The 27,929-nt window shown below is 36.6% G+C and overlaps 1 protein-coding gene across 1 annotated transcript in view; it reads right to left on the minus strand.

The window, feature by feature from the left end:
- CFAP47 (cilia and flagella associated protein 47) overlaps positions 1-27,929 on the minus strand; it is a 360,991-nt gene that overhangs the window by 140,267 nt on the left and 192,795 nt on the right. The window contains exons 37-41 of the mRNA XM_090264123.1: positions 27,240-27,390; positions 25,401-25,489; positions 17,912-17,998; positions 8,102-8,160; positions 6,149-6,291 (exon numbers count right to left, since the gene is read on the minus strand). Of these exons, the coding sequence (XP_090120249.1) occupies positions 6,149-6,291; positions 8,102-8,160; positions 17,912-17,998; positions 25,401-25,489; positions 27,240-27,390 (529 nt within the window). The remainder of the gene's footprint in view (positions 1-6,148; positions 6,292-8,101; positions 8,161-17,911; positions 17,999-25,400; positions 25,490-27,239; positions 27,391-27,929) is intronic.

A 27,929-nucleotide genomic window follows, 5' to 3' on the forward strand; every position in this document is an offset into this window, starting at 1 on the left:
CTTTCTTAATACAATTTTAACACAATCTTAATTGCATGCCAGAGAGATTATTCTGCAGACATATCAAGAAGGCAACATATATTTAAATGGCATAAAATATAAATTGATTTTTTAATAAAAATATATACTACGTTATGGGAAAACACTTCATTCTATAACAGGAAGCTGGGCCTAGACTCTAGAAGTCATTGTGGCAATGAAAATTAACAATCTCTCTTCTGCTTTATTGCCACGTTTTTCAAAAATAGTTTTTGAATACAAAATTTTGTTACCATTTCGCTCAGCAACTAAATGAAAATCTACTTCCCTTCAAGTGTGAACATTACTCAAATTGTCATTAAGATTGATCTTTATGCCCTGGCTGGTGTGGCTCAGTTGGCTGGAGTGTCATCCTCTACACCAAAGGCTGTGGGTTCAGTTCCCAGTTGGAGCACATACCTAGGTTGTGGGTTCAATCCCCAGTTGGAGCATGTATGTTTCTCTTTCACATGGATGTCTCTCTCTCTCTCTCTCTCCCCCCATCCCACCCTTCCTCCTCTTCCTCCTCTTTCTCTCTAATATCAATAAAAATATAAATTTTTTAAAATTGATTTTTATATCAATATCTCCCTTTACAGTTCTCTCTTGTCCCCTTCTTCCTTCCCCCAAATCCAACATCAATCATCACCTCTTCTTTCACCATTGTTTTTCAATCATTTTCTGTCTTTACTGCTGGTAAATGAAAAGCAGAGAAGAGCAGAGAGCAATATAAAACAGTGGCGTGTGGAGCAGTGTAATAGATTGCAAGTCTCCTAGCCAGTCTCAGTCTCCAGTTTCTATCTCCAACTCTTAATCGACTGTTTTGACTCCAGAGGTGCTTTCTAAAGCAAAGATGAAATCAGATCATGTCCATGCTCAATATCTTTCTGCTTTCAACAATAATAAAAATAATAAAATTAAGTTATTGAATTTTAAATTCACTGCCCTCCTCCCTCTTTATCAGCCTGACTTATGCATCCAACCCATTTTCAGTCATTTCCAACAAACCATTCTCAGAAATGGTGATTCAAGCGTCCATGAATTTCATGCTTAGCTGTTTTGTGTCATGTGCTTCCTTGAATTTTCTGAGCACACTTCTCCCCAGCCCAAAATATGCTGTTTTACTAGCAAATTTTGACTCATCCTCCTTGACCAAACTGTTCTATTAGTCAATTATTTCTGCTGTTCTATCAAATAAAAATACATTCTTCCCTCTGCTCGAGAAATGGTCACAAGCTGTCTGGCTATGTTATAGAAATTAGTGGATGTGTTCCACTAATTAAGATACCATGTACACAAGGAGAGATTAGGTCTTGCAAGGACATCTTGTTGAGGGAAAATTCAACGTGGTTTACTATTAAAAAGCATGAAAAATAACATAAACTACCCTCAAGTAATACTCAATCCCCCCAGCTATAGAAATAACTTTCATAAGCTGAAGATAGTTTGCCTAAGTGTAAAATTACATAAAGATTTTACCATAATATAATTCAATGCTTTTACCTAGTTTATTTAATAAAATAAGCAAATATTATTATTATTAAAGTCTGTACATTAGTAATGATTGAAGAAGGTTGCAAATTAATTGTAGAATATTTTAAAACATATATAATAGACTCAAGGAGAATGGAATGAGTGATAGTGCAAAAAGTCAGATGAGTGATTCTATTATATTTATCTACACAAATAGAAAGGAAATGCCTAACGTGCCATACAAGATATTTAACAACTGGTCACTGGGACTTGGGGCCCTGGTGTGGGACTGGACCAATTGGTACAAGTTGTTCAGAGAAGCTGACTCCCATTTGACTTGCTTGAGTCACCAGTATCTGGACATGGGTTTCAATTTGTTCTGACCAATTTTTATAGAAAAGGACAATGAAGGACTGGAAGATGAATCTACCAGGGGAGAGAGACATCTGGTTTGGGTCAATAAAAAGGCTCACGGTTGGTGGGAGAGGGATGGCTAGGCCACAGCAAAAGGCTACAACTGGAACTCAATCTTACCCAGGCTCCATGTCAAGGATCCCTGTTTGATGCCACTGCCTTTTTTACATGGATGATCCCAGCAAGGCCAGATGGCTTCCTATTTGGGAACCTAGGACTACACAGAGGAGATATTCACATGGGCACCACTGTGAACACACAGACCCAGGGTTGTGTCAAGACATTTCCTTGTACTTTGCAGTGTTTGTGTGCCTTGTGTGGGGGTCTCTCAACCACTCCTCCAAGCAGGTGCAGTTTCTCAGGGACTAGGTGGGTCATGATTTAATGTGCCCCATCCACACGGCGCACTCATTTCTTTGGATTTCTGGCATTTGATAGCATGAATTTCTAGGGCTTTAGTAGGTTTCCCCCTAAAGTAAGAAATTCTACGAACACTGATGGGAAGGTTTATAAAATGATTTCTACTTCCAAACAGCTGCTATATAACTCATTTCATTTTTTATTTGAAAGTTCGAAGGAACCAGTCAAAGTAAAACAAATGGCTTTTCCTTGATAACACTGTTAGCAGAAATATTTCTGTTTTATACATGGAAAGCTATCAAATTGAGACCTAATTACTTCACAGTTTTCAACAGGTGGTTCTTAATGGCAAAGCAGTTATCACACATTTAATAAGAACAGGAGCTAACTAGGTGGACTTGGATATTTGATTATCTATTTAAGCGTGTAATTGCACTTTTCAATATAATTAGCAATAAAATTGAACGTGTAAATTAATAGATGTGTTTTACTCACATAAGTAATTGTAATTCAATGCAATCCTTTACATTAAGAGCATTATTACCCAATTGATAGCAATGGAACTTTATGATTATTTTTCTTAATATTTTTCTAACAAGAACAAATTATATGTAATCAAAAGTCATGTTTTAATAAATTGAGATGCCAAGTGTAATTCTATTTTGATTAATTTAGGTAAAATTTATGGAGGCAAATATTAATATTCTAATAGTCTAATTTAAGGAATAAAATCAACCTCCTTACTCTACTATTGAGAATTAACCCTAGCAGTTTTCTAAGGGTATATTATAAATTGATATAAAAAAAGATTGTAGGGACTTCTGGCCAAGATAGAGGCTTAGATGGACACGCTCAGTCTCCCTCTACAACTAGAGAGGAATACAACTACCTCAAAACAAAAGATAATTAGATATTCCAGAAAATAAAACTACACAGAAGCCCAACGTATGAAGTTATAAACTAGCAGTGCTAGTCGGGCAGGTAAGAGGAGCGAAGGTGGGCAGTGCCGTTTGTCGTAGCACCAGGGACAGCGGCAGGGAGAGCAATCCTGGCTGCAGTCGAGCCCCAGCAACTCCCGACCCCAAGGCTGGGAAAAGCAGCCCCCGCATTGCCTCAGAAGGTGAGGCCCAGAGGGTGGGAGGACAGACCCCAGTCTCCCAGCAGAGAGTAATGGCAGGAATCTATCCTGGACCCCCGCCCCCACACAAAGCGCCACAGCGCCGCGAAAAAGGTTGCGGATTGCCGCTGGTCGCTGGGTTGTGATGAGTACACAGGCACTGCCCCCTATAGCCGGCCCAAAAAAGCAAAACACATCTGTCAAAATGAGGCAGACAACTATAGAAATCCTGGTGGTGCAGCTCACCAGGCAACAGATGAGGAATCTGACAGATGAACAAATAAGAAACCTGTCAGAGACTCAGTTCAGGGCCATTGTTATCAGGTGGCTTACAGAATTAACAAAAGATCTGGAAAAAGATGAGAAAGAATCAAAAAACACTCATACTGAAAGGAACAAAACCACATACGAGACAGATGGTGAGGAAATAAAATCCAGAGTTCAAATCAACAAACCGGAACATAGAGGAGGAACAAACAGTCAACCAGTGCAGAGAAAGGAAACAGGAAGCAAGGAAAATGAGGAGAGGATCAGAAACCTCTGGGACGGCTATAAGGGACCGAACATAAGAATAATTGCCAGAGGGAGAAGAAGAAGAACTAGAAATTGAAAAATTAAGTGAAAATGTAATAAAGCAGAACTTCCCAAACTTGGGAAAGAGACTTACAGGTCCAGGAAGCACAGAGAGTTCCAGAAAAACTGGACCCAGGGAGAACCACTCCAAGGCACATTATAATCAAAATGTCAAAAGTTAAAGATAAAGAGAGAATCTTAAAAGCAGCAAGAGAGAAGAAAAGAATCATGTACAAAGGGGTCCCAATGAGACTATCAGCTGACTTCTCAAGGGAGACCCTGCAGGCAAGAAGGGACTGGCAAGAAATATTCAAAGTAATGAAAATCCAAAACCTACAACCACAAATACTCTATCCAGCGAAGCTGTCATTCAGAATAGAAGGGCAGAGAATGTGCTTCCAGGACAAAGTAAAACTGAAGGAGTTCATTAGATCCAAACCACTGTTATATGAAATGTTGAAGGGACTTGTTTAGAAGGAGGAGGATCAAAACTATGAACATTAAAATGAAAACTGTATCACAACAACCAACAACAGAAGCTAGGGAATTGAAACAAAGGCAAACTAAATAGGCAATGAGAGTGGAAAAAGAACTATAAGTATGGGGAACATACTGGGGGGGAGGTCAGCAGGGAGGGGTAAGGGGGTAAGGGAGGCAGATGATACAGGAATTAAGAAGCATAGTAGGAGGGAATGGAATAGACAGGAAGAGACTGAGAAGAACTATATGTACAACTAATGGACATGGACTAAAAGGGGGGGACAACTGGAGGGAGGGGGGCCACCAGGTGGAGGGGACCAGAGGGAAGGGAAATTGGGACAACTGTAACAGTATAATCAATAAAACATATTTAAGAAAAAAGATTGTAAAACGTGTGACCAAACTACTATTTTCCACAAATTTTTATAAAAACGAATTCAGTTAAATCTTGAACTCCTTTAAATGAAATAAAAAACAAGATTCAGCATTACTATAAAACAGCATTTTTTATTCTTAAGTGGTAATTTTAACTATAAACTAGACTATTTTACATATTTCACAGGTCATATGGTATTTCACATGTAAATGATACCATACACTCCAGGTAAATGCAATACCTCTTTCCAATTACCATTATTTCATTGCATATACATTCAATATAGTAAATCATTGATACATAATTAATACATTTCGGGCTATATTCTGGGCATTTTAAATTCCTTCCTCAGGTTAACATATGGCAGTGTCTTTCTGGAAAGGGATAATGCCATAAACTATTCCTCTATGGACAATCTCTCTCTCTCTCTCTCTCTCTCTCTCTCTCACTCTCTCTCTCCCCCCTGCCCCCTCCCTCCTTCCCTCCCCAGTCCACCTCTCAGTCTCTCTCTTTCTGTGTCTCCCTCCTTCCCTTCCTCCTTTCTGTCTCTTAGTCTGTCTCCTTTGTTGCCTTTAAAGAAGCAAGACACATGGATCCCTGGTCCACTAGGAAAGTAATTCTGCCAACAACTTGTGAGAAGTTGGAAGCATCGCCTTTCTCAAATGCACCTCTTGGAGAACCCAGTACTGACCAATCCCTTCTTGAAAACTTGACAGGCCTTAAGCAGAGAACCCATCTAGGTCATGTGTGGGGCTCTGATCCATTAAAAATGTGACATAATGCCCTGACCTGTGTGGCTCAGTTGGTTGGGCATCATCCTGCAAACCAAAAGGTTGTAAGTTTGATTCCCAGTCAGGACCTATGCCTGGGTTGTGGGTTTGGTCCTGGGTCAGGGCACGTACAAGAGGTAACCAATCAATATTTCTCTCATACATCTATGTTTCTCTCCCTCTCTTTCTCCCTTCCTTCTCCTCTCTCTAAAAATAAGTAAATAAACTCTAAAAAAAAGTGACATAAAATTTATGTGCTGTTTTAAGACTCTTAGTGTTTGGTAATTTGCTATGCAACCATAGATTAATACAGATAGGGCTACAGCAAGGTTAGGCATGCCTCCACTCTGCTTCCAAGAAACTTCTTTATGCAGCCATTATAAAACAGACCCACAACTAGTGCAACTCTGCTTATTCCTGAGGATAAGCTCTTTGTTTAGCTACTAGAGGACTGCAATTCTTTATCTACATTTCTAAAGTCTTCAGCTGCCATCAAGTCACCTGTATTAGTCATTCTGTTAAAGGGGCAGGCTAAGATGAAAGCACACACCACAGTTTCGTCCTCACCTTTGTGTTGGTGAAGATCATGACGCAGTAGCGTGTCTCCATGTCAAAGGGGACAAAGGAGAGTGGCAAGCTGGAAGTCCCTTTCACTCCTAGGTGGAGAGTTGAGGGGCAGAAGAACTCTCTGATGAAACTGGACCTAATTGCTGCCAAAACATGAAGCAGAGTTTGTTTAGATATGTCTGCATAAGTGCTGTTCCAATAAAGCAGCTGTTTCAATTAGTGATTCAAGTTTTGGGATGAATAACAAAATGCAAAGCATTAGAACACAAATTCAGAAGATTATATATATATTTGCTAATAACAGTGCTGGTGACCCTAGCAGTATAATTGTGATGCACTATTAAAGATGTCTTAATAAATAATTTCTTTAAAAAGGAACTTAATTACTATTTAAAATTAGCTTGACAGACACATATAGACAGCAAAGCGGTCATCAAAGAATCTTTAAAATGGGGGGGGCGGCTATGTAATAATGGTTTGCATTATAGGTAGTAACAGACAACTTGAACTGCTGGTTTTCCAACGTGCACAAATTCTTCAACATTGCCTTGAATGTGGTGATACTGTAGGCCAGTCTTAGTGATTTGATCCCAATCAACAGTATGAGAGAAAGTAGCAAAAGCCAAGCAGTGTGACTCCTGACACCAGGTCAGAAAAGGTAATACCATTTCTTAATTATCTCTCTTTCTTGGTTCACTTGCTTTTGAATCGAGTTGTTATCCTGTGAAGAAGCCTAGGCCACATGGAGTGGCCACATGTAAGTGCCCAGGCCAATAGCCCCACCTGATCCCAGATGAAAGGCATTCATCATCAGACATGTGAGTGAAGCAGCTTTTGGGATGACTCAAGCCCCAGCCACGATCCGAGTGCAACTGCAAGTTCACCTAGCAGAGGCCATTCACCCCAGAAGTGTGAGAGATACTAATCATATTACGTTTTTATTGTTTAATGCCACTACATTTGGGGTGGTTTATCAGTAGCTATACATAACCAGAACATTCCTATTTCCATTTTCCCATTTATGATTCTACTCATATTGTCTAAATCTATTATCTATTTCATAAAACAATGTAATCTGTGTTCTCCTCATAATTTAAAACATGGTGATGATACCTATCCCCTAAAATAAGTTTCGGCAGCTCAGAAAAAGCCAAAAGAAACAGAAAAGTCATTTATCTAAATACATTCTTTATACAGGTGAGAAACTAAGACCCAGCAGTGAAAGGAAAAATGGCAGCAGAGTTCCCCAAAGGCTCCTAAAAAGGCGGAGGACCAACACTTCGGCCTCCCATACAGACTTCAATCCCCAAGGTTTGCCATTCTATCTATAGTTTCATTTCATAGCATGCTCTGTGCAGAAAAATAATACACAAAAACAAAAGTTTTTATTTGATTGGCTAAAAAAGTTCATTTGTGTTTTTTCCTAAGATAGCTCTAGTAGTGCTTAGCTGTCTTTATCTGAAATAATTTTGTCAGATTGTACTGTGACAGCTGTTATATCAGCGTGCATTTAAAACAACTTATCAAAATTGGTGAATTTTTGTGCAGCCATTTTAATATTGAAGATGGAAAAAAATAAGCAGCATTTTTGGCATATTACGCTTTATTATTTCAAGAAAGGTAGACACACAACTGAAATGAAAAAAGAAAAGATTTGTGCAGTGTATGGAGAAGGTGCTGTGACTGATCAAATGTGTCAAAAGCGGTTTGTGAAGTTTTGTGCTGAGGATTTCCCACTGGGCAATGCTCCACAGTGGGGTAGACCAGTTGAAGTTAATAGCGATCAAATCGAGACATGGATTGAGAACAATCAACGTTCTACCATGAGGGAGATAGCCGGCATACTCAAAATATCCAAATCAATGAAATTATTGGTGAAAATGAAAAATGTGTCTTATTTTATGGAAAAAAATAAATGGACTTTTTGACCAAACCATTATTTGAGGTACTCACAGGTTTTTAAGATTTGGGGGGTCCAAGAGCAGTCCTCAGCAGTATCATCTTCACAGCTGCTCCCAGCATCATAGCGATGAGTGAATAGAAAAACAACATCAACAACACAGCCGAAACTCAAAAAAAATTCTTTATCTTAATTTAATCTCAAGGATTTCTAAAACCACAGCTACCTACAGTATGACGTGCAAAGACCACATATTTATTCCATGTCTCATTCTTATGTTTATACTGTTTTAGAAATTTTAAAAATAAGAAAAATGCAAAAAAGGAAAATAGCAACCACCCATATTTCCACCACTATTTTTAAAAATATGGTAAAAACAATTGTTGATTACTTTCAAATACAGTAGACAAGTATTTGATGATAATAATAAAAACCCAAATCCCAAGACTCAAAAGTGGGTGATCTCAACTGAGAACTACATAGGTACTCTCTACAAAAGTGGTTCAGGAACTTGACGTCTTGAAAAATTCTCTTCCTTCAGCTTATTGCTTCCACATTTCCTTCTTTCTCAATAAAGGTAGGCTGTTTAATCTCTGCTTGCATTTTTGAAAATTAATTAGCAGCTCACAGCCTGAAGCAACTGTCTCCCATGAAAGGCTCCACTCTTCCAGAACCCATCAATTTTCCCCAAATTGCTTTTCTCTTAGTATTCAAGATACTTCGCTCAGCAAGCTACCAATTAGTATCTGGACTCTCAGATATTGTTTGCCTGATTTTTTTCTGAGAATACAAAAAAAAAAAAAAAAAAAAAAACACAAAAAACAAAAAACAAACAAAAAAACAACCTCATATTTTCTCAACTTGTCATCTGCTTTTGCCTAAATTTAATACTGTAAAAATATATTGACTATTTTCAAGTAAAGTTCTTCTACAAATATCCAGGCCATTTCTCCAAATGCTGTCTTTTCTTTACATCACATTCTTAATAAGGCAATTTACCACATCTTCTAATTATTCTGTGCTTTACTTCTACTTCACAGGCATTCTGAGTAGCAGATTAAGTAATATACATTTTTAAAGATTTTATTTATTTATTTTTAGAGAGAGGGAAAGGGAAGGAGAAAGAGAGGGAGAGCAACATTGAATAGTTGCCTTTCATGCACGCCCCAACCAGAGATGAGGTCTGCAACTGAGGCATGTGTCCTGAAAGGGAATTGAACCAGTGACCTTTTGCTTTTCAGGATGATGTCCAACCCACCAAGTCACACAGGTGTAATATCTTTTTTAAAAAGTAAAGAACATTTAATATTTTGTGTCATTTGAACACTTGATAGATATTTTAAGGCTATCATAGATAGATGAATATTTCAGCATTTATAATGGACACTATGCAGAGCTCCACTGCCATCTCTTTGATGATGGAGCTCTGGGTAGATAGAACGCCTGATTAAAATCCTCAGATAATCTCCAAACCTCATTGTGTTCAATACTTGCAACTTATAACCTTTTGGTCATTTTTTTTTTTTCATAGTGAATAGAAAAGCCTAGCAATTTGAGCTTCATCTGCTTTTTCTTCCCTTTACATATTTTGTTAGATAACAGCTAATGAGAGTGCCTGTAGAATAAATCAAAGAGGTGCCTCATCCTCAGAGGAGACTCTCCAACCCAGAAAAACTGAGTTAGCTGTATTATTTATAGGAAAGATGAACAGAAAAAATATGCACCCTAGAAATTTTATTGACTTCCTCATAAAGCTAACAGTTACCATGATTAACTCAGAGATGTCAAAAAAGTAATTTAATAAAATAATTTGGCTCAGGAAATTTCTAATTTACCTAATCAATGTTCTTGAGTTTAGATTTTTCAGTGATCAACTCGACTTGTATACAAAATCAGTATCATGCATGGTCCAAAGGCAGAACAGAAACAACTCATTTACTTTTTGTTACTCTCTGCATCTTGGTCCAGGCTATTGTTTCCCTAGATGCCCATTGATTACTGTTGAAGCCATGGCAGAGGGAGCATGTTGAAACCCTTGGTCTTAGGAAGAAACAGCCTCAAAAGAAGTTAAGATTATACAAAAGTACTGTAGATTAAGCAGTGGAATATGTTCTGCTAATTTAGCAGTGGGCCAAAGTCAGGGAGTGGGACCTACTTAGGAGGTGTGAAGGAATGACATTCCCTTTTCCTCTGCAGTGGTGGCATGCAGCTCTTTCCACGAAGAATGATCAAAATGACATGGAACTGGTTCAATTCAGAGCATGAATAAATCATCCCCAGAATGACTTCCTATTCAAGCCATTCCCAGTAAGGAATAGAGATCTTTATTATAAGCCTTCTTGAAGCTACTCCTGGGCCAGCATTCAGGGCTGTGTTTAAACCAAATAGCAAATTACCAGGTTCAAGTCCAGTTTTTATGCATCATGGGAAAAAATATAAGGGACTGAGTTTTAGATTCCTTCCATCCTCCATGTGTCCAGGAGTTCTTTAAATAACAAACGGGCCTGGTGGCAATCTGGAGTGCAGTAAAAATGGGATGTTTGCTGGTTTTTGTACCCCTCTGGCCCCTAAGCAATTGAGAAGTCTCCAAAGCAAGGAGCACTAACCTGGAGTACAAAAATAGAGTGGATCTGTGAATTTAAATTTGTATGTGATAAAGAGGAACACCAGAGTATAGTGTATGCAAGGAAAAGAAACGTGCTTCCTATCTCATTATTTCCTTTAAATGTTTTCTCTTCTGTGAATATTCCTATAATATCTAAATAGTGATATTCCTTGCCAATTAGCTCAGAGCATTTTTTAAAATACCATATACTACTAAAAGTATTCTTCTCCAAACAACTGCCTACATTTTTGTAGATTTTTTTTTTCCTTCTCTACTTGAAGGCTGGCTCCTTGAGGAACAGATCTGTGACTTATGTATCTTCTCCAGTATTAAGAACAGTGTTTGCAATGACACTTGGTAAGAATTTATTGAATAATAAATAATTCAATATTGTTGGAAAAAAGAGCAAGTCATATTACTGTAGGAAATTATTTACAAAGTGCTTATATCTGAGCACTGCAGATCAGTCATTCAATTTTAAAGTGTGGCTAAAATCATTCCCATCTCCTGATCCTTTTTTGATAATCCTTTGAATTTAAATGGAATAAAAATATCATAACTACTCCTGGCTTATGCTCATGGATTGTGCTCCCACAGTAAAACCATCCATGTGATTTCAAATTGTTGTTTGATATATATTTGGTACTTAAGAAGAGTAGTTTATAGAGTCATTTTTATTTTGTAATAGGAGACTCTAATCATTTTACACTACCTGGAATATAATATAAGCACTTTACTGCTCATTAGAAGAAAAAAGTTATTATTTGGGAGATATTGACTGAAGTGACTCTGAGGAGGAGTATTAGTGTAAGCTAGGTCATGCTGCAGTAACAAACCCATATCTCAGTGAATTAGCACAATAGTTCATTTCTTGTCATATTGCATGTCCACCCTTAGATGGACAGGATGCACTCAGAGATCCTTGGCAAGGAAGGCTCCATTTCTGTATATGATTCTCTAATAATTGTGACAAGGAAAGGGAATAAGAATAATTGCTCAGTGGGTCTCAATACTACTTGGAAAAGACAGTCATGACGTTGGCCTCACATTAAGTTCAATATGACTGGGGAAGTATAATATTACCACATGCCTAAAAAGAGGAAAATAGGGATATCTGTGAAAAGATTTAAAACACAGCTAGCTTAAGGAGATTTTAGAAAACCTTTCTTGTTCTATTATGTTACCTTCCTAATTAAACCTAGAGAGAAAACCAGAGTTTTATTAAGACAATGGAATGCTTATTATATGGACTATTACAAACAAAAGTTAATCACAGACGTAGTACACCACACTTCCATTCTGGTCATAATTTAAAATGCATGTCCTTAAATTTTATTTGTGTCTGGAAATGTATGCAAGACAAAGATTAGGGAGAGCTTTAAGAAAAACAGGATGTTTAATATTACTAAGTATTATTTTACTAAGACATTGAAATATCAAATGACATCATTATGCCAACAAAGCCAGGTTGATAAAATACTAGATAACTATGTGCTATCTGGAGATAAAATGAGTCTCTTTTGTGTCTCCTCCTGGTGGAAATTGTTGGTTGCCAATCCAAATAACCACTGGCCCTTTCCCCCTCATTGACAAACCCCTCATTTTATTTTGATGCAAATGTGGAGAAGGGTGATTTCTTGGTCTTCCTTTGAGCTAGGTTCATTCACTTGATAAAGAGTAGCCAATGGGCTACAAGCACAATTACTGTGTGGTGTTTCTGGGAAGCTTCCTGAAGAGAGAAAGGGACACTCTTCTTCTGCTTCCTCTGTTCTGCTGCCTACAAACTGTATTTGATTTTTGGAGTTCTGGATATTTTAGCTGATCCTTGAGGAAATGATAAAGACACACCCACTCTATGAACTGCAGCCTGGAAGTGTTATGCAGCGAGTAGCCAGGACCCCAGAAAAAGGAGCCACATTAACTACTTCTAATAAATCTCTTTAAATGATCAGAAAAAAAAAGAAACATAGCCTTTTCGATGAACTTGAGACTGTTCTATCTCAACTCGGCATATGGACTAGGGGCTCACTATTCAGCCCACGCCAATGCTGAAATGACCCAAGGACCCGACCTTCTCCTTGAAAAACTGTGTGGTCTTTGCCTTTATAAGTCCTAACCTTGCCTTTCATGTGGGAGACAGTATTCCCAGAGGTGCACAGGAGTGAAGCCCTCAATCATTTAATTTAATGGCTCTCAGTTATTCTTTGAGAGCTAATCTGCAGAAGCCTGCCTGCTCTATGTCACATCATGTTCTCCCTGATGCAACACTCAGCATCACCGCATCTTTGTTTTTGTTTTTGTTTTCCTCACAGAAAGGTTTGACAGGAGAACTAAGAAAGTGTAGTGTTATAGATACAAATGGAATAGACTATATGAGAAATAATGATCAATAATGCTTGAGACCATGGTAAACACACTTCTTAAGTTGCACTTCATCCTAAATTGGCAATCATTTTGAATATTTCCAAAACTTCTTTTCCTTCTAAAATTAAATTATAAATGCTTTCAGACTTGTTCTTGTTCATCCCACTTTGTTTTGATTTGAGAAGCATAACAAAAATAAAATGTATTTTATCTACAGCTTCAGAGTGGATGGCTTCAATAATTTTAGAATTTTGGGTGCAATCAAAACCATTGCAGAATATTATATGAAGAAAAATCATGTTAAAATTTGGGATACAGAATTTGTATACTGCATTCTAAATTGTGAAAGTAGACTCAATTTTGCTGTTCATTGAACTGATTCAACCTTGAGTTAATTGTGCTCACAGATACTTATAGCAATGTTTTGAGATATGACTATAGCTTAATATGTAATACTGTAAATTACTTGCAATTAATGTGAAGAAATTATTTCAAGGCGATTCAGGAAAAGTCTGTGATCACAACACAGCTTCTTAATCAAGAAACAAGGGACTAAAAAGATTAAAATCTAGGAGAAGTGTTTACTGAAGTTTTTTAAATCAATACTAGCATTTCATACTACAAAAGAATTAACATAAAATGCCCATGGTACTCTATTTTTATATCTATAAATATATTATCTTATAGTTTAATGTATTAATTCATATTTTATTGTTCACAACAGCAAAATGTGAAAGGAAGACTCTGAGTGTCTTAGTTAAGCATGAACTCAGCATTCAATAAAACAAATGCAATAAGACAAAAGTGAAATTTCCTGTCACAATTTTCTCACAGAAAAACCAATAAAGAAATGAATATTTTCTAATACATTCAATTCTTATAATTTAAATTATTAGCTTAAATACAATTCACTTTTGAAAAATAATCTATATTCATTTTAATCTAAACAAGATCTGCATAATCACTTTAATGTTTTCTGATAACTTTAACATTGGAATTCTTATGGTATCAACATAGCTGAATTCTTGCCTCCTGAGATGTTTTTGCATCTAAAAGAGTGACAATGATGCTCTCAAGTATTACAGAGACAAAGGTACATGTATTTCATTAATAGACATTTGCAGTATTTTAAAAATTTCAGCCTGACTTTCATTAATCATGGTAACATTGTTTTTATTCTACTTCACTTTAAATACTTATTCTATACAATTGATCCTCAAACAACATGGTAGAATAGTTAGGGGTGCCACCCACCATGCCCTGTGCAGTTGAAAATCCACATGTAACTTCTGACTTCCCCAAAACTTAATTACTAGACTTCCAGTCAAGATGGAGGCGTAGACAGACATGCTGCGTCTCTCTCCACCACTAAGAAGGAATACAACTACCTCAAAACTAGAAAAAAAACAGAAGTTCCAGAAAATCAAAGTACATGGAAATCAAGCAAACAAGGATATAAAGAAGAAATACTCATCCAGACAGGTAGGAGGGGCGGAGCTGGGGCAGAGAGGACACGGCATGGTGGTGGCAGCAGTGGCTGCAGTGGCAGGCCGGCAGAAAGCGCAGTCACACGTTTTAAAAAGTCAGAAGGGACACCTGGGGAGCATTCCCTGCTCCTCACCAGACCTCAAAGCACACTGTCCCAGCACCAGGGAAAACCAAGCCTCATTGCTTTTGACTGTGCAGACCAGAGGGGGTTGAGACAGAGGTAGAAACTGCCAGTCTCAGCAGAGTCCGCTTGTTTAAAGGGCCCCCACAGTCCTAGAACATCCGCAGACCCACCCACTCTGGGAACGATGGCCAGGGCAGCAGCTAGAGGGGTGCAGTCCGGTGCAGAAGTGGGAGAAGTGCCTGGAAGAGGGGTGAGTGCTAAGCAAGCGACATTGTTCCTTCTCAGACGCCTCCCCCGCATATAGCGCAACAACGTGGTGAAACAGGTGGCCCATTACTGACGAATCCCTAAGGCTCTGCCCCTTACAATGTAACAGGAGCAACAGCTCTACCTGGGTTACGGAAACAAAAAACATAGGAGACTTCCAGGCAAGATGGAGGCCTAGACTGACACACCCCATCTCCCTCCACAACTAAGAAGAAATAAAATTACTGCAAAACCAGAAATAACCAGAAGTTCCAGAAAATAAATGAAAGTCCAATGTATGAAGTTATAAAGAAGTGGTGCTCATCTGGACAGGTAGGAGGGGCAAAGCCACGGAGGAGGGGTCAAGCTGTGCTGGCAGTGGCAGCAGCAGTGACGGTGGCAGGACAGCGGTAAATACAGACACCTGTATTTAAGGGGAAGCAAGAAGCGCCTGGGGAGCACCCCCGGCTGAAGACCAGACCTGTCAGCTTGCAATTCCAAAGCCAGGGAAGGCAGACCCCCATTGCCTTGGACTGTTAGGCCCGGTGGGGGTGGGGACGGAGGAGGAGGCTCCCAGTCTCTCAGCCGAGATTGAATGGCAGGAATTCATCTTGGACCCCCACCCCTGCAGAAAACGCCCAGTAGTGACGAGTGCACAGTGCTCCCCCCACTCTATAGCGTAAGAGGTGTGACAGCCCTGCCCAGGAAGCAAAGGTAAACACAAAACGGTCAGGATGGCACAGATCATGAAAGAAATCCCAGTGACACAGCTGACCAGACAACAAATTTCTAATCTAACAAAGCAGTAGATAGAAAATCTTTCTGAGGCTCAGTTCAGAACTTTGCTTGTAAAAGCGCTTACAGACCTAACAGCAGATCTTAAACAAGACAGAGAAGGAATGAAGGCTAGTCCTGCTGAAATGAACAAAAACACATATGAAACTAGTGGTGAGGGAAAGAAAATCAGGGATCAAATCAACAAATCGGAACATAGGGAAGGAACAAACAGTCAACCAGTGCAGAAAGAGGAAACGAGAAGTGAGGAAAATGAGGAGAGGCTCAGAAATCTATGGGACAGCTATAAGCAGGCCAACATCCGAATCATAGGGTTACCAGAGGATGAAGAAGAAGAACTAGAAATTGAAAAATTATGTGAAAAAATAATGAAGCAGAACTTCCCAAACTTGGGGAAAGGAAATAGACTTACAGGTCCAGGAAGCACAGAGAATTCCAAAAATACTGGACCCAGGGAGAACCACACCAAGACACATTATAATCAAAATGTCAAAAATAAAGGATAAAGAGAGAATCTTAAGAGCAGTGAGAGAAGAACAGAATTACATACAAAGGCGTCCCAATATGACTGTCAGCTGATTTCTCAAAAGAAACTCTGCAGGCAAGAAGGGACTGGCAAGAAATATTCAAAGTAATGCAAAGCAAAAACCTACAACCACGATTACTCTATCCAGCGAAGCTGTCATTCAGAATAGAAGGGCAGAGAAAGTGCTTCCAGGACAAAGTAAAACTGAAGGAGTTCATCAGATCCAAACCACTGTTATATGAAATATTAAAGGGACTTGTTTAGGAGAAAGGATCAAAGCTATGAACATTAAAATGAAAGCTATTTCACAACAACCAGCAACAGAAGCTAGGGAACCGAAACAAAGGCAAACTAAGTAGGCAACGAGAGTGGGAAAAGAACTATAGGTATGGGCAACATTATGGGGGGAGGTCAGCAGAGAGGGGGAAGGTGGAAAATGGAGGGAGATGGTACAGGAATTAGGAAGCATAGTAGGAGGGAGTGGAGTAGACAGGAAGATGTTGAGAAGAACTATATGCACAACCAATGGGCATGGACTAAAGGGGGGCGGACAACTGGAGGGAGGGATGTCACTGGGTGGAGGGGAACAAAGGGAAAAGAAATTGGGGCAACTGTAACAGCATAATCAATAAAGCATATTAAATAAAAATTAAGAAAAAATTACTAGTAGCCTATTGCCTGGAAGCCTTACCATTAACATAAACAATTGATTGACACATATTTTGTGTTATATATAGTTACAGTATTCTTACAATAAAGTAGGCTAGAGAAAGGAAAATATAATTAAGAAAATCATAAAGAAGAGAAAGTACATTTACAGTATTTATTTATTTTTAATCTGTGTATAAGTGGACCCACACTGTTCAAATCCAGTTGTTGAAGATTCAATTGTAGTTAACATATGAGAAATATAAAGCAATCTAACTTTAAAAAATTCTGCTTCTCTATTCAGAAGTCAAGGTTTCTTTCTAAACTAAATACAGACCTCATAAAATAATAACATAGGTTGAATAAGCTTAAATACAGTCGATCTTCATTATCAATGAATTCCATTAATTGCAAATTCATTTCCTTGCTAAAATTGATTTGTAACTCCAAAATCAATACTCATGGTACTTTCAAAGTTGTCTGCAGGCATGTGCAGAGTGGCAAAAATTTCCAGTCACTGGTCACACAAGTTTCAAGATGGGCCTTTTTGTTTCTGTTCTCATATGTAGATGACCAGAGCACTGGAGACCAGAGGGCAGTACAGAAGTGTAAGGCGCTCCAGCCCTGGGACCAGTTGGACAGGTTTGACACCATTCCTGTTAGTGGCTTGGCCTCAGGCAAGTTATTTAACACTTCTAAAGGTTTCTTTGTGTAAAGAAAGTAGAATCTATAAGGATGGGTTTTTTTTTTTACAATTTATAATTATAATCTGTGTTTAGATATATTTCTCCTAGAAGTAATAGTTCAGTATTCACCAGATGAATGTTTGCAACAATTTTATAGATCATAACTACCATGATTAATGAGAATCCACTGTACTTAATCATGTACATATTTATTTAAATTTCATGCACATAAACCTGACCCAGATAAGAGAATAAGCATAATATAAATTATATATATAATATTAATTGAATATTTCACTATTATGGAATTATATAAGTTTAAATAAATTTCTCAGAATTTTTCCTCAGATAACTATTATCATAAAATGTATAGATATTTACCTCCATTTCCTTTTGTTAATGTATTGTCTAGATGAATTTAATTTGGATGTCAAGGAGATAAATGTTGATGATTCCACTAAAATGATACTAAAATAAAAAAATAAAAGCATTATTTTGGATTCTACTATAACAAAATTCAGATGACCACAAAACATTCTTTTAAATTTTTTCCATCTTTCATAAAATAGAATTATAATCATAATAGATTACAGTTTAAAAAGTCCAAGAGTTCTCGTTCTACAACTCAAAACATGTATGTTAGAAAGAATGGAAATATATGAAAAAATATTACTCTTTTATATTGAAAGGAAACACTAAGTTCCCATAGCAAGGAAATTTAAAAAATAAATGACCACCCAAATTCTATTCCAAAAGCAAAGAGTAAATCACAATTAGCCTTAATGCATTGTGAGAGCTATATACATTTAATAATTTCTAATTTCATTTCCAAAAAACAGAAATGTTTCTTTTGGGAGTAGGCACATGAGGCAACAGGCTGAGATTGGAGCACCTCAAAGAAGTCCCACCACTGAGCACGGTTATTGTTTTACCTGTCTTGCAGCTCCCTGGAAAAACTCAATTTACTCAATGTGGCCTTTATTTGACCTGACTCAAAGGAAAATAGATATCCCCAGAATGTTTGTTGAAGACAATCAGTAGCAATTTTACCTGAGGCTGCTATACCAGTTAAAACAAATATGAGCCTGCAAAACCTAAAGGAAGATCTGGGGGACAATATGCCCATATGCAGGGTTGCAGTAGCCTGCTAGAGCCCCAAAATATGTCAAAGATCTTCGACTCCACTATGAGAGACAGTTCTGTCTCACCAAATAAAGAATATCAATAAAGAGAAGTTATACAAAATAACCAATTGTGAATTCTGTACTTAAAAGGTAAACGACCTGAAATTTTTTTTAAAAATCACTACAGGGACTCAACAGCAGGTCTGAGGTGGTAAAAGAATCAGTGCACATGAAAATAGGTCAAGTAAAATGATTAATTCTCATCGTCATCGTCGTCGGCAGCCGTCCGTCTCAAGAGACGATGGTGTAGCTTCTTAAGAGTCTATCTGCACCGCCGAGAATGGCTGTGCAGTCCGACTCGGGAGTAACACGGTATTTGTCTCCTCCCGTGTTGAATCGACATCTTGCGATGACGCTGGAGTGTCCTCTCCAGTGAAGCTGAAGCTACACAGCCTGGGCAGGGTGATATGGAGGGTCTGCTGTTGCCCATGCAGCAGACCCCCCCTCTCTTCGCAGCTGAAGGGTCCAAGGGAAAGACGGAGTCAATACAGCTTGGCTTCAGGTGCGCCGCAGGAGTTGCCGGTGTTGACTACAACGTCGAACCGCCTTAGGGACTCCGGCTCCGGATTTTCTGTCGGGGTTTACTCCCTTAGCCTTTCCCCTGAAGAGGTATGCCGCAAGGCAGCGGAGGTTTTTTGGAGTCAGAGTTTTCCTTCTCTGATGTGCCCTGACTGGAAGATCGAACCAGCGACACTTAGCTCGCAGGCCGACGCTCAATCCACTGAGCCAAACCAGCCAGGGGGAAAATGATTAATTCTAAAGAACAGAAAAGCATGAAATTCAGAACATCTCTTAAAAAAGAGATTGAAATTAATAGCAGAACCAAATGGAAATTTGGAGTTGGAAACTACAACAAAAGATATGATAAAAAATCATTAAAGAGGCTCAACAGTGAACTTGAACTGGCTGGTAAAGAATTAACGAACTTGAAGGTTGATAGACATGTAACCTGAAGAAGAAAGAAAAAAATAAACACAGCAGTCTCAAACGCATATGGTACATCATTAAATTAACTACAAGATGTGTAATGGAATTGCCAGAAGAAAAAAAGAGAGAGAAGGGAAGAAAAAGCAGTTTGAAAAAAAGAGGTGGGTGAACAAAGATGGAGCCATTACACTATCTGATTTCAAACTGTATTAAAAAGCTATAGTAATTAAAACAGTATGGTATGAGAAAAAAAATAAAACAGACACATAGATCAATGGAACAGAGTGGAGAGCCCAGAAATAAAACCACGCATATATGGTCAATTAATTTAAGACAAAGTAGTCAAGAATATACAATGGGGAAAAATGTCTAAAATAAATGGCATGGGAAAAACTGGACAGCCACATGCAAAACAATGAAACTTGACCACTATCTTACACCATACACAAAAATTAACTCAAAATGGATGAAACACTTGAACATAAAACCTGAAAGCATGAAAATGTTAGAAGAAAACGTAGATGGAAAGCTCCTTGGCATAGTTCTTGGCAAAGATTTTTTGAATCTGACACCAAAATCAAAAACTGCAAAAGCAAAAATAAACAAGTGGGTTTATATCCAACTAAAAAGCTTCTGCACAGCAAAGGAACCATCAAGAAAATGAAAAGACAACCAACAGGATGGAAGAAAATATTTGTAATTATATATCTAATAAGGAACTAATATCCAAATATAAAAAGAATTCATACAACTCAATAAAAAATGGACAGATCTAAATAAACATTTTTTCCAAAGAAGACATACAGATGGCCAAAAGGTATATCACTAATCATTAGGGAAATGCAAATCAAAATCACACCAGTTAGAATGGCTATTTTCAAAAAATCAAGAAATAACCAATGCTAGTCAGGATGTAGAGAAAAAGGGAACCCTTGTATGTTGTTGGTGGGATTGTAAAATGGTGCTATTATAAAAAAACAGTATGAAGTTTCCTCAAAAAATTAAATATACAGCTTCCATATGACCAATAATACCACTTCAGAGTATTTACCCAAAGAAAACAAAAACACTCATTCCAAAAGATATCTGTATGCTTTGTTCATTGCAGCATTATTTACAATTGCCAAGATATGAAACAGGTAAAAAAATTGTGTATATATACACAATGGACTATTATTCCATAATGAAAAGAAATAAAATCTTGCAATCTGCTATATGAATATAACCAGAAGGTATTATGGTAAGAGAAATATGTCAGATGGAGAGAGATAAATACCTTATTAATTAATTTACTTATATGTGGAATCTAAAAAAAAATGAATAAACAAAACAAAACAGAAGCAGATCCATAAACATAGAGAATAAGCTGATGGTTGCCAAAGGGGAGTGGGGTGAAAAGAGTAAAAAAAAAAAAGTATCTTGCCATTTGTGACAACACAGATGAAACTACTCAAGGGCATTATGCTAAGTGAAATGTCTATAGTAACAGGAGGATAAACTTGGGAGTTGTAGTATAAAGTTTCATTTATGCAAGATAAGTACTAGAGATGTGTTATACAACAAAGTGAAATCCCAGTGACATGCTTTACACATATAGAAAAAAACAATCCTAAAATTCATATGGAACCAGAATCACCAAAGGGATCTTGAAAAAGAACAAAGATGAAGACATCACATGTCCTGATTTCAAAATATATTATAAAGATACAATAATTAAAAGAGTATGGTACTGGTATAAAGACAGCCACATAGAAGAATAGATAGAGAGCCCAAAAATAAACTGTCAAGTGATCTTCAACAAGACTGCCAAGACTACAGAATGGAAAAGGATAGTCCCTTCAATGAATGATGTTGGGAAAACAGGTTAACCACGTGCAAAAGGATAAAATCAGGCTCTGTTAAGTCATACAAAAAATCAACTCAAAATGGACCAGACTTAAATTTAATACATGAAACTATAAATCTCCTAGAAGAAAACATATGGAAAAAGTATCTGGACACTGGTCTTAGGTATAACTTCTTGGATACAAGACTAAAACCACAAGAAACAAAAACAAAAAGAGACAAGTAGGACTACATCAGATTAAAAAGCTTCTGTACAACAAAGGAAACAATCAAAAGAATGGAAAGGTAACCTATAGAATTGGACAGAATATTCTTATAAGCTATTATCTCTTAAGGAGATAATACGTAAAATACATAAGAAACTCCTATACTTCTATAGTTACAAAAACAAAACAAATAATCCAGTTAAGAAATGGTAAAAGAACTTGAATAGATATTTCTCCAAAGAAGTCATACAGATTACCAGCAGGCATCTAAAAAGGTCTTGCTCTAAATCCCTAATTATCAGGGAAATGCAAATCAGAACTGTAATTAGATATCACCTCATACCTGTTAGGAATGCATACTATCAAAATAATAAGAGATAACAAATATTGGTGAGTCTATTGGGAAAGGAGAACACTGGCATGCTGTTGGTAGGGATGTGAATCAGTACAGCCATTATGGGAAACAGTATGGAGGTTCCTCACAAAATCAAAAACAGAACTACCATAGGATCTAACAATCCCACTTCTAGGTATTTACCCAAAGGAATTGAAATCAGGATCTCAGTGAGATATCTCCACTCATGTTCACTACAGCATTATTCACAACAGCCAAGATATAGAAAAATTCAATCACCCAAATGTGCATCAACAGATGAATAGATAAAGGAAATATGGTGGTGTATGTGCATATTACAGTGGAATATTATTCATTCTTAGAAAAGGATAAAATCTTGCAATATGTGACAACATGAATAAACCTTGGGGACTAAATGAAGTAAGCCAGTCTCAGAAGGACAAATACTGTATGATTCCATTTATATGGGGAATCTAAAATAGTCACTCATAAAGCAGAGAATAGAATGGTAGTTACGAGGGGTGGGGAGGAGGATGAAATGCGAAGTTTATTTATAACGTTTGTTATTCAAGACAAATCAGTATCAAAGATATGCTATGCAACATAGTGCCTAGAGTTAAAAACATGGTATTGTGTACTTAAACATTGGTTAAGAGGGTAAATCTCATATTAATCATTCTTACAACGCACACACACATTAAAAAAAATACAAGAAAAGAGATGAAATTAAGTAATGAAACAAACTTCCCACAAAGCAAAGCTCAGGGCCAGATCATTTTAGTTGTGAATTCTAACAAATGTTAAAAGAATAGCAATCTTTCACAAACTCTTCAAAAGTAGAAAGAACCATTTCCCAAATCATTCTCCAAGGCTAATGTTAATGATACAAAAACAAAACGAAACAGATAAAGACATCACGAGAAAAGGGAATTACACTACTAAATCCTTTGATTATAAATGCAAGACACTAGCAAACTAAATCTCACTACATGTAAAAAAAAAAGTGTTACAGAGCAGATAATAGTTGCATTCTACAAACAATTTGAGAACCATTGATCTGGTAGGCAAGGGCATGGGTGCTAACCCTGTCTCTGTTAAATCTAGACTGGGTCAACTTTTTTGTTAAAAGTGATGTTAAATTTTGATTTTAAAAAAGATCAAATCTGGTCACTGTGCTACATATAATTCTGGGGAAAATATATAAAAAATTTTATTTTATTTTAAAATATATTTAGTATGAGATTATTAATAAGAACTAGATCCTGATCATTCTGTACGTGTAATAGCAAAAATTAGGTCATTTTGACTGCTATTCTGCTCTTTGTTCTATTTAGTTTGTTTGTTTGTGTTGTTCTTTAGTTTCCTGTATTAGGTGATATCATATGGTATTTTTCTTTCTTTGCCAGTCAATAGAGGGGAGGGGGGAGGGAGAGAAGGGGGATAAGTAAGGGAAGGGTTTAGTCAGGGAACGTGTATAAAAGACTCATGGACATGGACAACGGGGAGGGATATGATTGTGGGAAAAGGAGTGGGCTGGGTGGGGGGGGAGCAATGGGGGAAAAATGGGACAACTATAAGTGAAAAACCAAAAAATAAAAGATAAAAAATAAATAAAGTAAGCTAGTCAGAGAAAGACAAGTATTATATGATCTCACATATATGTGGAATCTAATAAATAAAATAAACTGAAAATCTAAATGAAACAAGAGGTATGGGTGTATCGAACAGACTGACAGATCTTACAGTGAAGGTGGTGGAAACTACTGAAACACATGAGCCAAAAAAACACATATATGCATAACTCCTGGACACAGAGAACAACATGATGAAGGACAGAAGGAATGGCAGGGGCTGAGTGAAGGTGGTGGTGGGGAGGGGGGAAATGTGGAGGACATCTATAATAGCGTCAACAATAAAATTATTTTTTTGAAATAAAATAAAATAAAGTTCCAAAAGTTAAAAAAAAAAGAAAGGTCATTTTATTGTTACTCTATTTATAACATAAAAATAGTCTCTATAAATTAATTAATTTCTTTTCTCAGCTATTTTACTACTTTAAAATTTGAAAAGTAATTAAGCCTACTATAAAATATGGATTTTACAAATGTTATGATTGGTTTTTAAATTTTGAGTTTTTAAATTTTATCTAAGTTTAAGGAGTATATTCATACAAGGGAAGAGGGAGTCAAATTACCCCAATTAACAAACTTGTCCTCTACCAAACCATGCACCCTACACAAGAAGTAACAATTTTAACATGATCTGAGATAAACCATAAAGTAACAATGAAATATTATGATTTTTTTGAGAACATATGACTAGTATATTCTACCAATTCCTGGGACTTTGAGATTTTCTTTCAGCTTTACGACTAAAATGCAAGGCTAAATATGTTTAATCCTGATTTTTTCTAAAGACCTGCAGTCAGTCATTTGGTTCATTTAAGGGCTATTTTAATTCTAGAGTCACATTTTCTGACATTTTATGTTCCTTACATTCTGATATAATACTTTAATAAAATTATAGTAAATAAAATTCTCCCTCAGTGAACTTGGGAACCATAAATTCACCAATAACTGTTAAACAGAAGAATTTCTGTTTTGTTAACAATACATGATATTGTTAATAAGAAACTATCAAAAGCATACACATACAATGATTTTAAAAACTGAAAATTATCAAATATTAATAAGCATACATACAACTTATGGCATCAACACAAGTATTGATGTGAGGATCTGATTTCTAAAGCTGGTGGAAAGAGTTCATAATTTAAGCAGTACATAAAGTATCATCGTCCATCTTCTCCCTCAACATGTAAGTATACAGCAAGATATTTTTCTACTGTAAACTTAAACAATAATTAAACACTTTATTGTATTTTCATATCAAATCCATGTTATTGCTATTCTTGTTAATCTTAAGATGCACAAATACACACTTAATGTGCAGTTTCAATCAATCAAAGATGCCTTATGTAAAAATAACTTTTCTGCTTGAATAGATATCTCACTTTTGGAAATTAACAGATGAAATAAAATTACAAATAAAAAGTCTATTATAAATATTTGAAATGGAAAGAACAGTACATCTCGACAAACAGAAAGCTTATGCCCAAAATTCATGAATTTGATATTATCAGGTATAGCTTTGTATAGATCAACAGCATTTCAAGGAAAACTGATTTACCTTCATCAGCTCTTCTATTTTATCTGATAATGCTTATAAACTTATAACAATATGAATAGAAAACATTTCTCTTCAAAATAGTTCATGTTGAAGGAAAATTACATATTTCCCTTAAGACTGGATATGGCTAACTGTAATGAATTTAAACCAAAACAATAACTTACCTGAAGTTGCCAGCAGTACTGAAGGGGCTTGTAACATTCACAGAGACTTCTTTCCATTCATAACATGGGCATTTGAGTTTTATAATTTTCTAAGGTAAAAAGTAAATAAAAAAAGACATACTAAATGGTAATAACAAAGAAAGAATAACCTGAATTATAAAATATAAGCTTAAAGTATCTAAAAACATGTTCATTTAAATATTACAATGACATTAATTTATATAATTCCCCTTTTCCCAGAAACAGTGTACTGCAAAAATCTGGGAAGAAATAAAAACATATTTCATTACTGAACGTCATCACCAATCCCTAATACTATGCTAACAACTGAAAATGTGTCACATATTGTCTCCCAAATAGATGTCCTTAAATTTTTTTTGTTAAGTACTAAGCATTTCACATTTGCAATTAATTAATTATATATACCTAATTAATTAATTATATATACCTAATTAATTAATTATATATACCTAATAACATGACATAAGGGAGAGGCAGGTGTGTGTGTGTGTGCACACAGGTGTGTGAGGGCATGAAAATTTGTTAGTGTGACATATCAGTGTTTACTATGTATGCAGTGGCTACCCTGACACATTTTTACTATAATAAAAGCACAAATATAAAATTTTAAATTCAAATTAGTGGATTTCCATAGAGGAAAAGATTCTAGGAATTCTACATTTTCTGACTGATCGTGTTCTTACCTTCTTTTATTTCTCCATTACCCCCTCTACCTCCTGGTGACTAAGACCATGGGTAGTCAGATGGAGAAGTAAACAGAGACCACATGAGTTTCAAGTGCCAGCTTTTCTGGCCCAGAGTCATGTTAATGACAGGCTGAAAAAAATATCCATGTCTCTTAGACATGTGTGGAGACATGATGTTTTGTGTCAGAGAATTTGTGTGAAAGGATTGGGAAGTATAAGAGTTCATTATTCACGAGAAAATCAGAAGATCATAATACACGTCTCAGTGACAATCAAATGCCTGCTTCCTATTCTGGGTGTCATTATCGAATAAGCCAGTCTGTCCATGTGAACATCTTAATGCTTCCCTTACACAGCTCACCATTACTAGAGTCATTCTATTTACTTTCTACTCATTCCACTGTATACCTAAAATTCTTCATAATCCATGTGGAAATGTAACAACATAAACTTACTTCTTCTTTACCATATGTCCATGTTAGAAAATAATATTTAGCCAAAATGAAGACTATAAAAAATTAATCATAGCAATGTCACAATTATTTTCTAGAAATTTAAAATATCCTTCTCCCTCATCTTTGGAGATATAAACAGAATTCTGGAACATCATCAGCTCTCAATACTAGTCCTGAAATTATATTTTTAATGGATTTAATCCAAAGGGCACTGAAAATAAGTTGATGAATGTTCCAACTGGAGAAGAGAAACATTTTCTTTGCTGTGTAAACCACCAATGCCTAATTCAAATGAAAGCAGCAAGAGGCCCAGGAACTGCTTTACCTTCAATCACAAGTCTCCATGGCAGAGGGTATGTAAGTTGCCACATGTATAGTGGATGACTCCTTCATGAGAAGCACAAATGTACACTCATCCTAAAAACCTGATCTTAAAATAACACTCCGTACAAGTCATTTCAAATTCTATTATGAAACTAGCGACGTATTTTCACAGAACAAGTATCATAGGAAGACTATCAGAGATGCAGAGGCCAAAATTTGGGCACATGTAAGTACATACACACAGGACCTCGAGGAACAAGAGCTGCCAGGAGAGAACTAGAGATAACAGCTATGCTTAGGATAGACAACTGCCCGAGAAATGAAGACATACAAAATAGGTAAAATTTACTTACCATGGGATTAAATTTGTTGACTTCACCTCTAAGAGCAAAACTCAATGTACTGCCGTCTACTTCATGCTTATATTTTGAAATTAACATCAGTGAGGCTTCAGCAGGATAGAGGAAGCGACTGGTGAACAGCACTGTAATATTAATCTCATCGCTATTTAATAGAAGATACAAGAAAATATTTTATTGAAAAAAGACAACTAACAGCCATATATTTAGGGTAGATCATGTGCCCAGTGTCTACACTCTGCAATATTTTCACTTCTACAATAAAATTCAAGACTGTTGCCAGTTTGAGGAACTCTACAGTCTAGTTATTGTCATCAGTTAAAATATCTTGATCCACCTGTATGCCCTCTTTGGAGAAAAGTCTTTTCTGCCCATTTTTAATTGAATCATCTGTTTTTGTGGTGTTCACTTGTATGAGTTCCTTATATACATAACCACTTATCAACAGACATATGAAAAGATGCTCAACATAACTAAGCATCAGGGAAATACAAATTAAAGCCACAATGAGATAATTACCTCACACCTGTCAGAGTGACCATCATCAATAAATCAACAAATAACAAGTGCTAGTGAGAATTCAGAGAAAAGGGAACCCTCGTGCACTGTTGGTGGGATTCCAAATTGGTGCAGCCACTATGGAAAATAGTATGGAGGTTCCTTAAAAAATTAAAAATAGAACTA

The sequence above is a fragment of the Furipterus horrens genome, unplaced genomic scaffold (genome assembly GCF_987537825.1).
Source record: "Furipterus horrens unplaced genomic scaffold, mFurHor1.1.pri manual_scaffold_17, whole genome shotgun sequence".
Taxonomy (NCBI): domain Eukaryota; kingdom Metazoa; phylum Chordata; class Mammalia; order Chiroptera; family Furipteridae; genus Furipterus; species Furipterus horrens.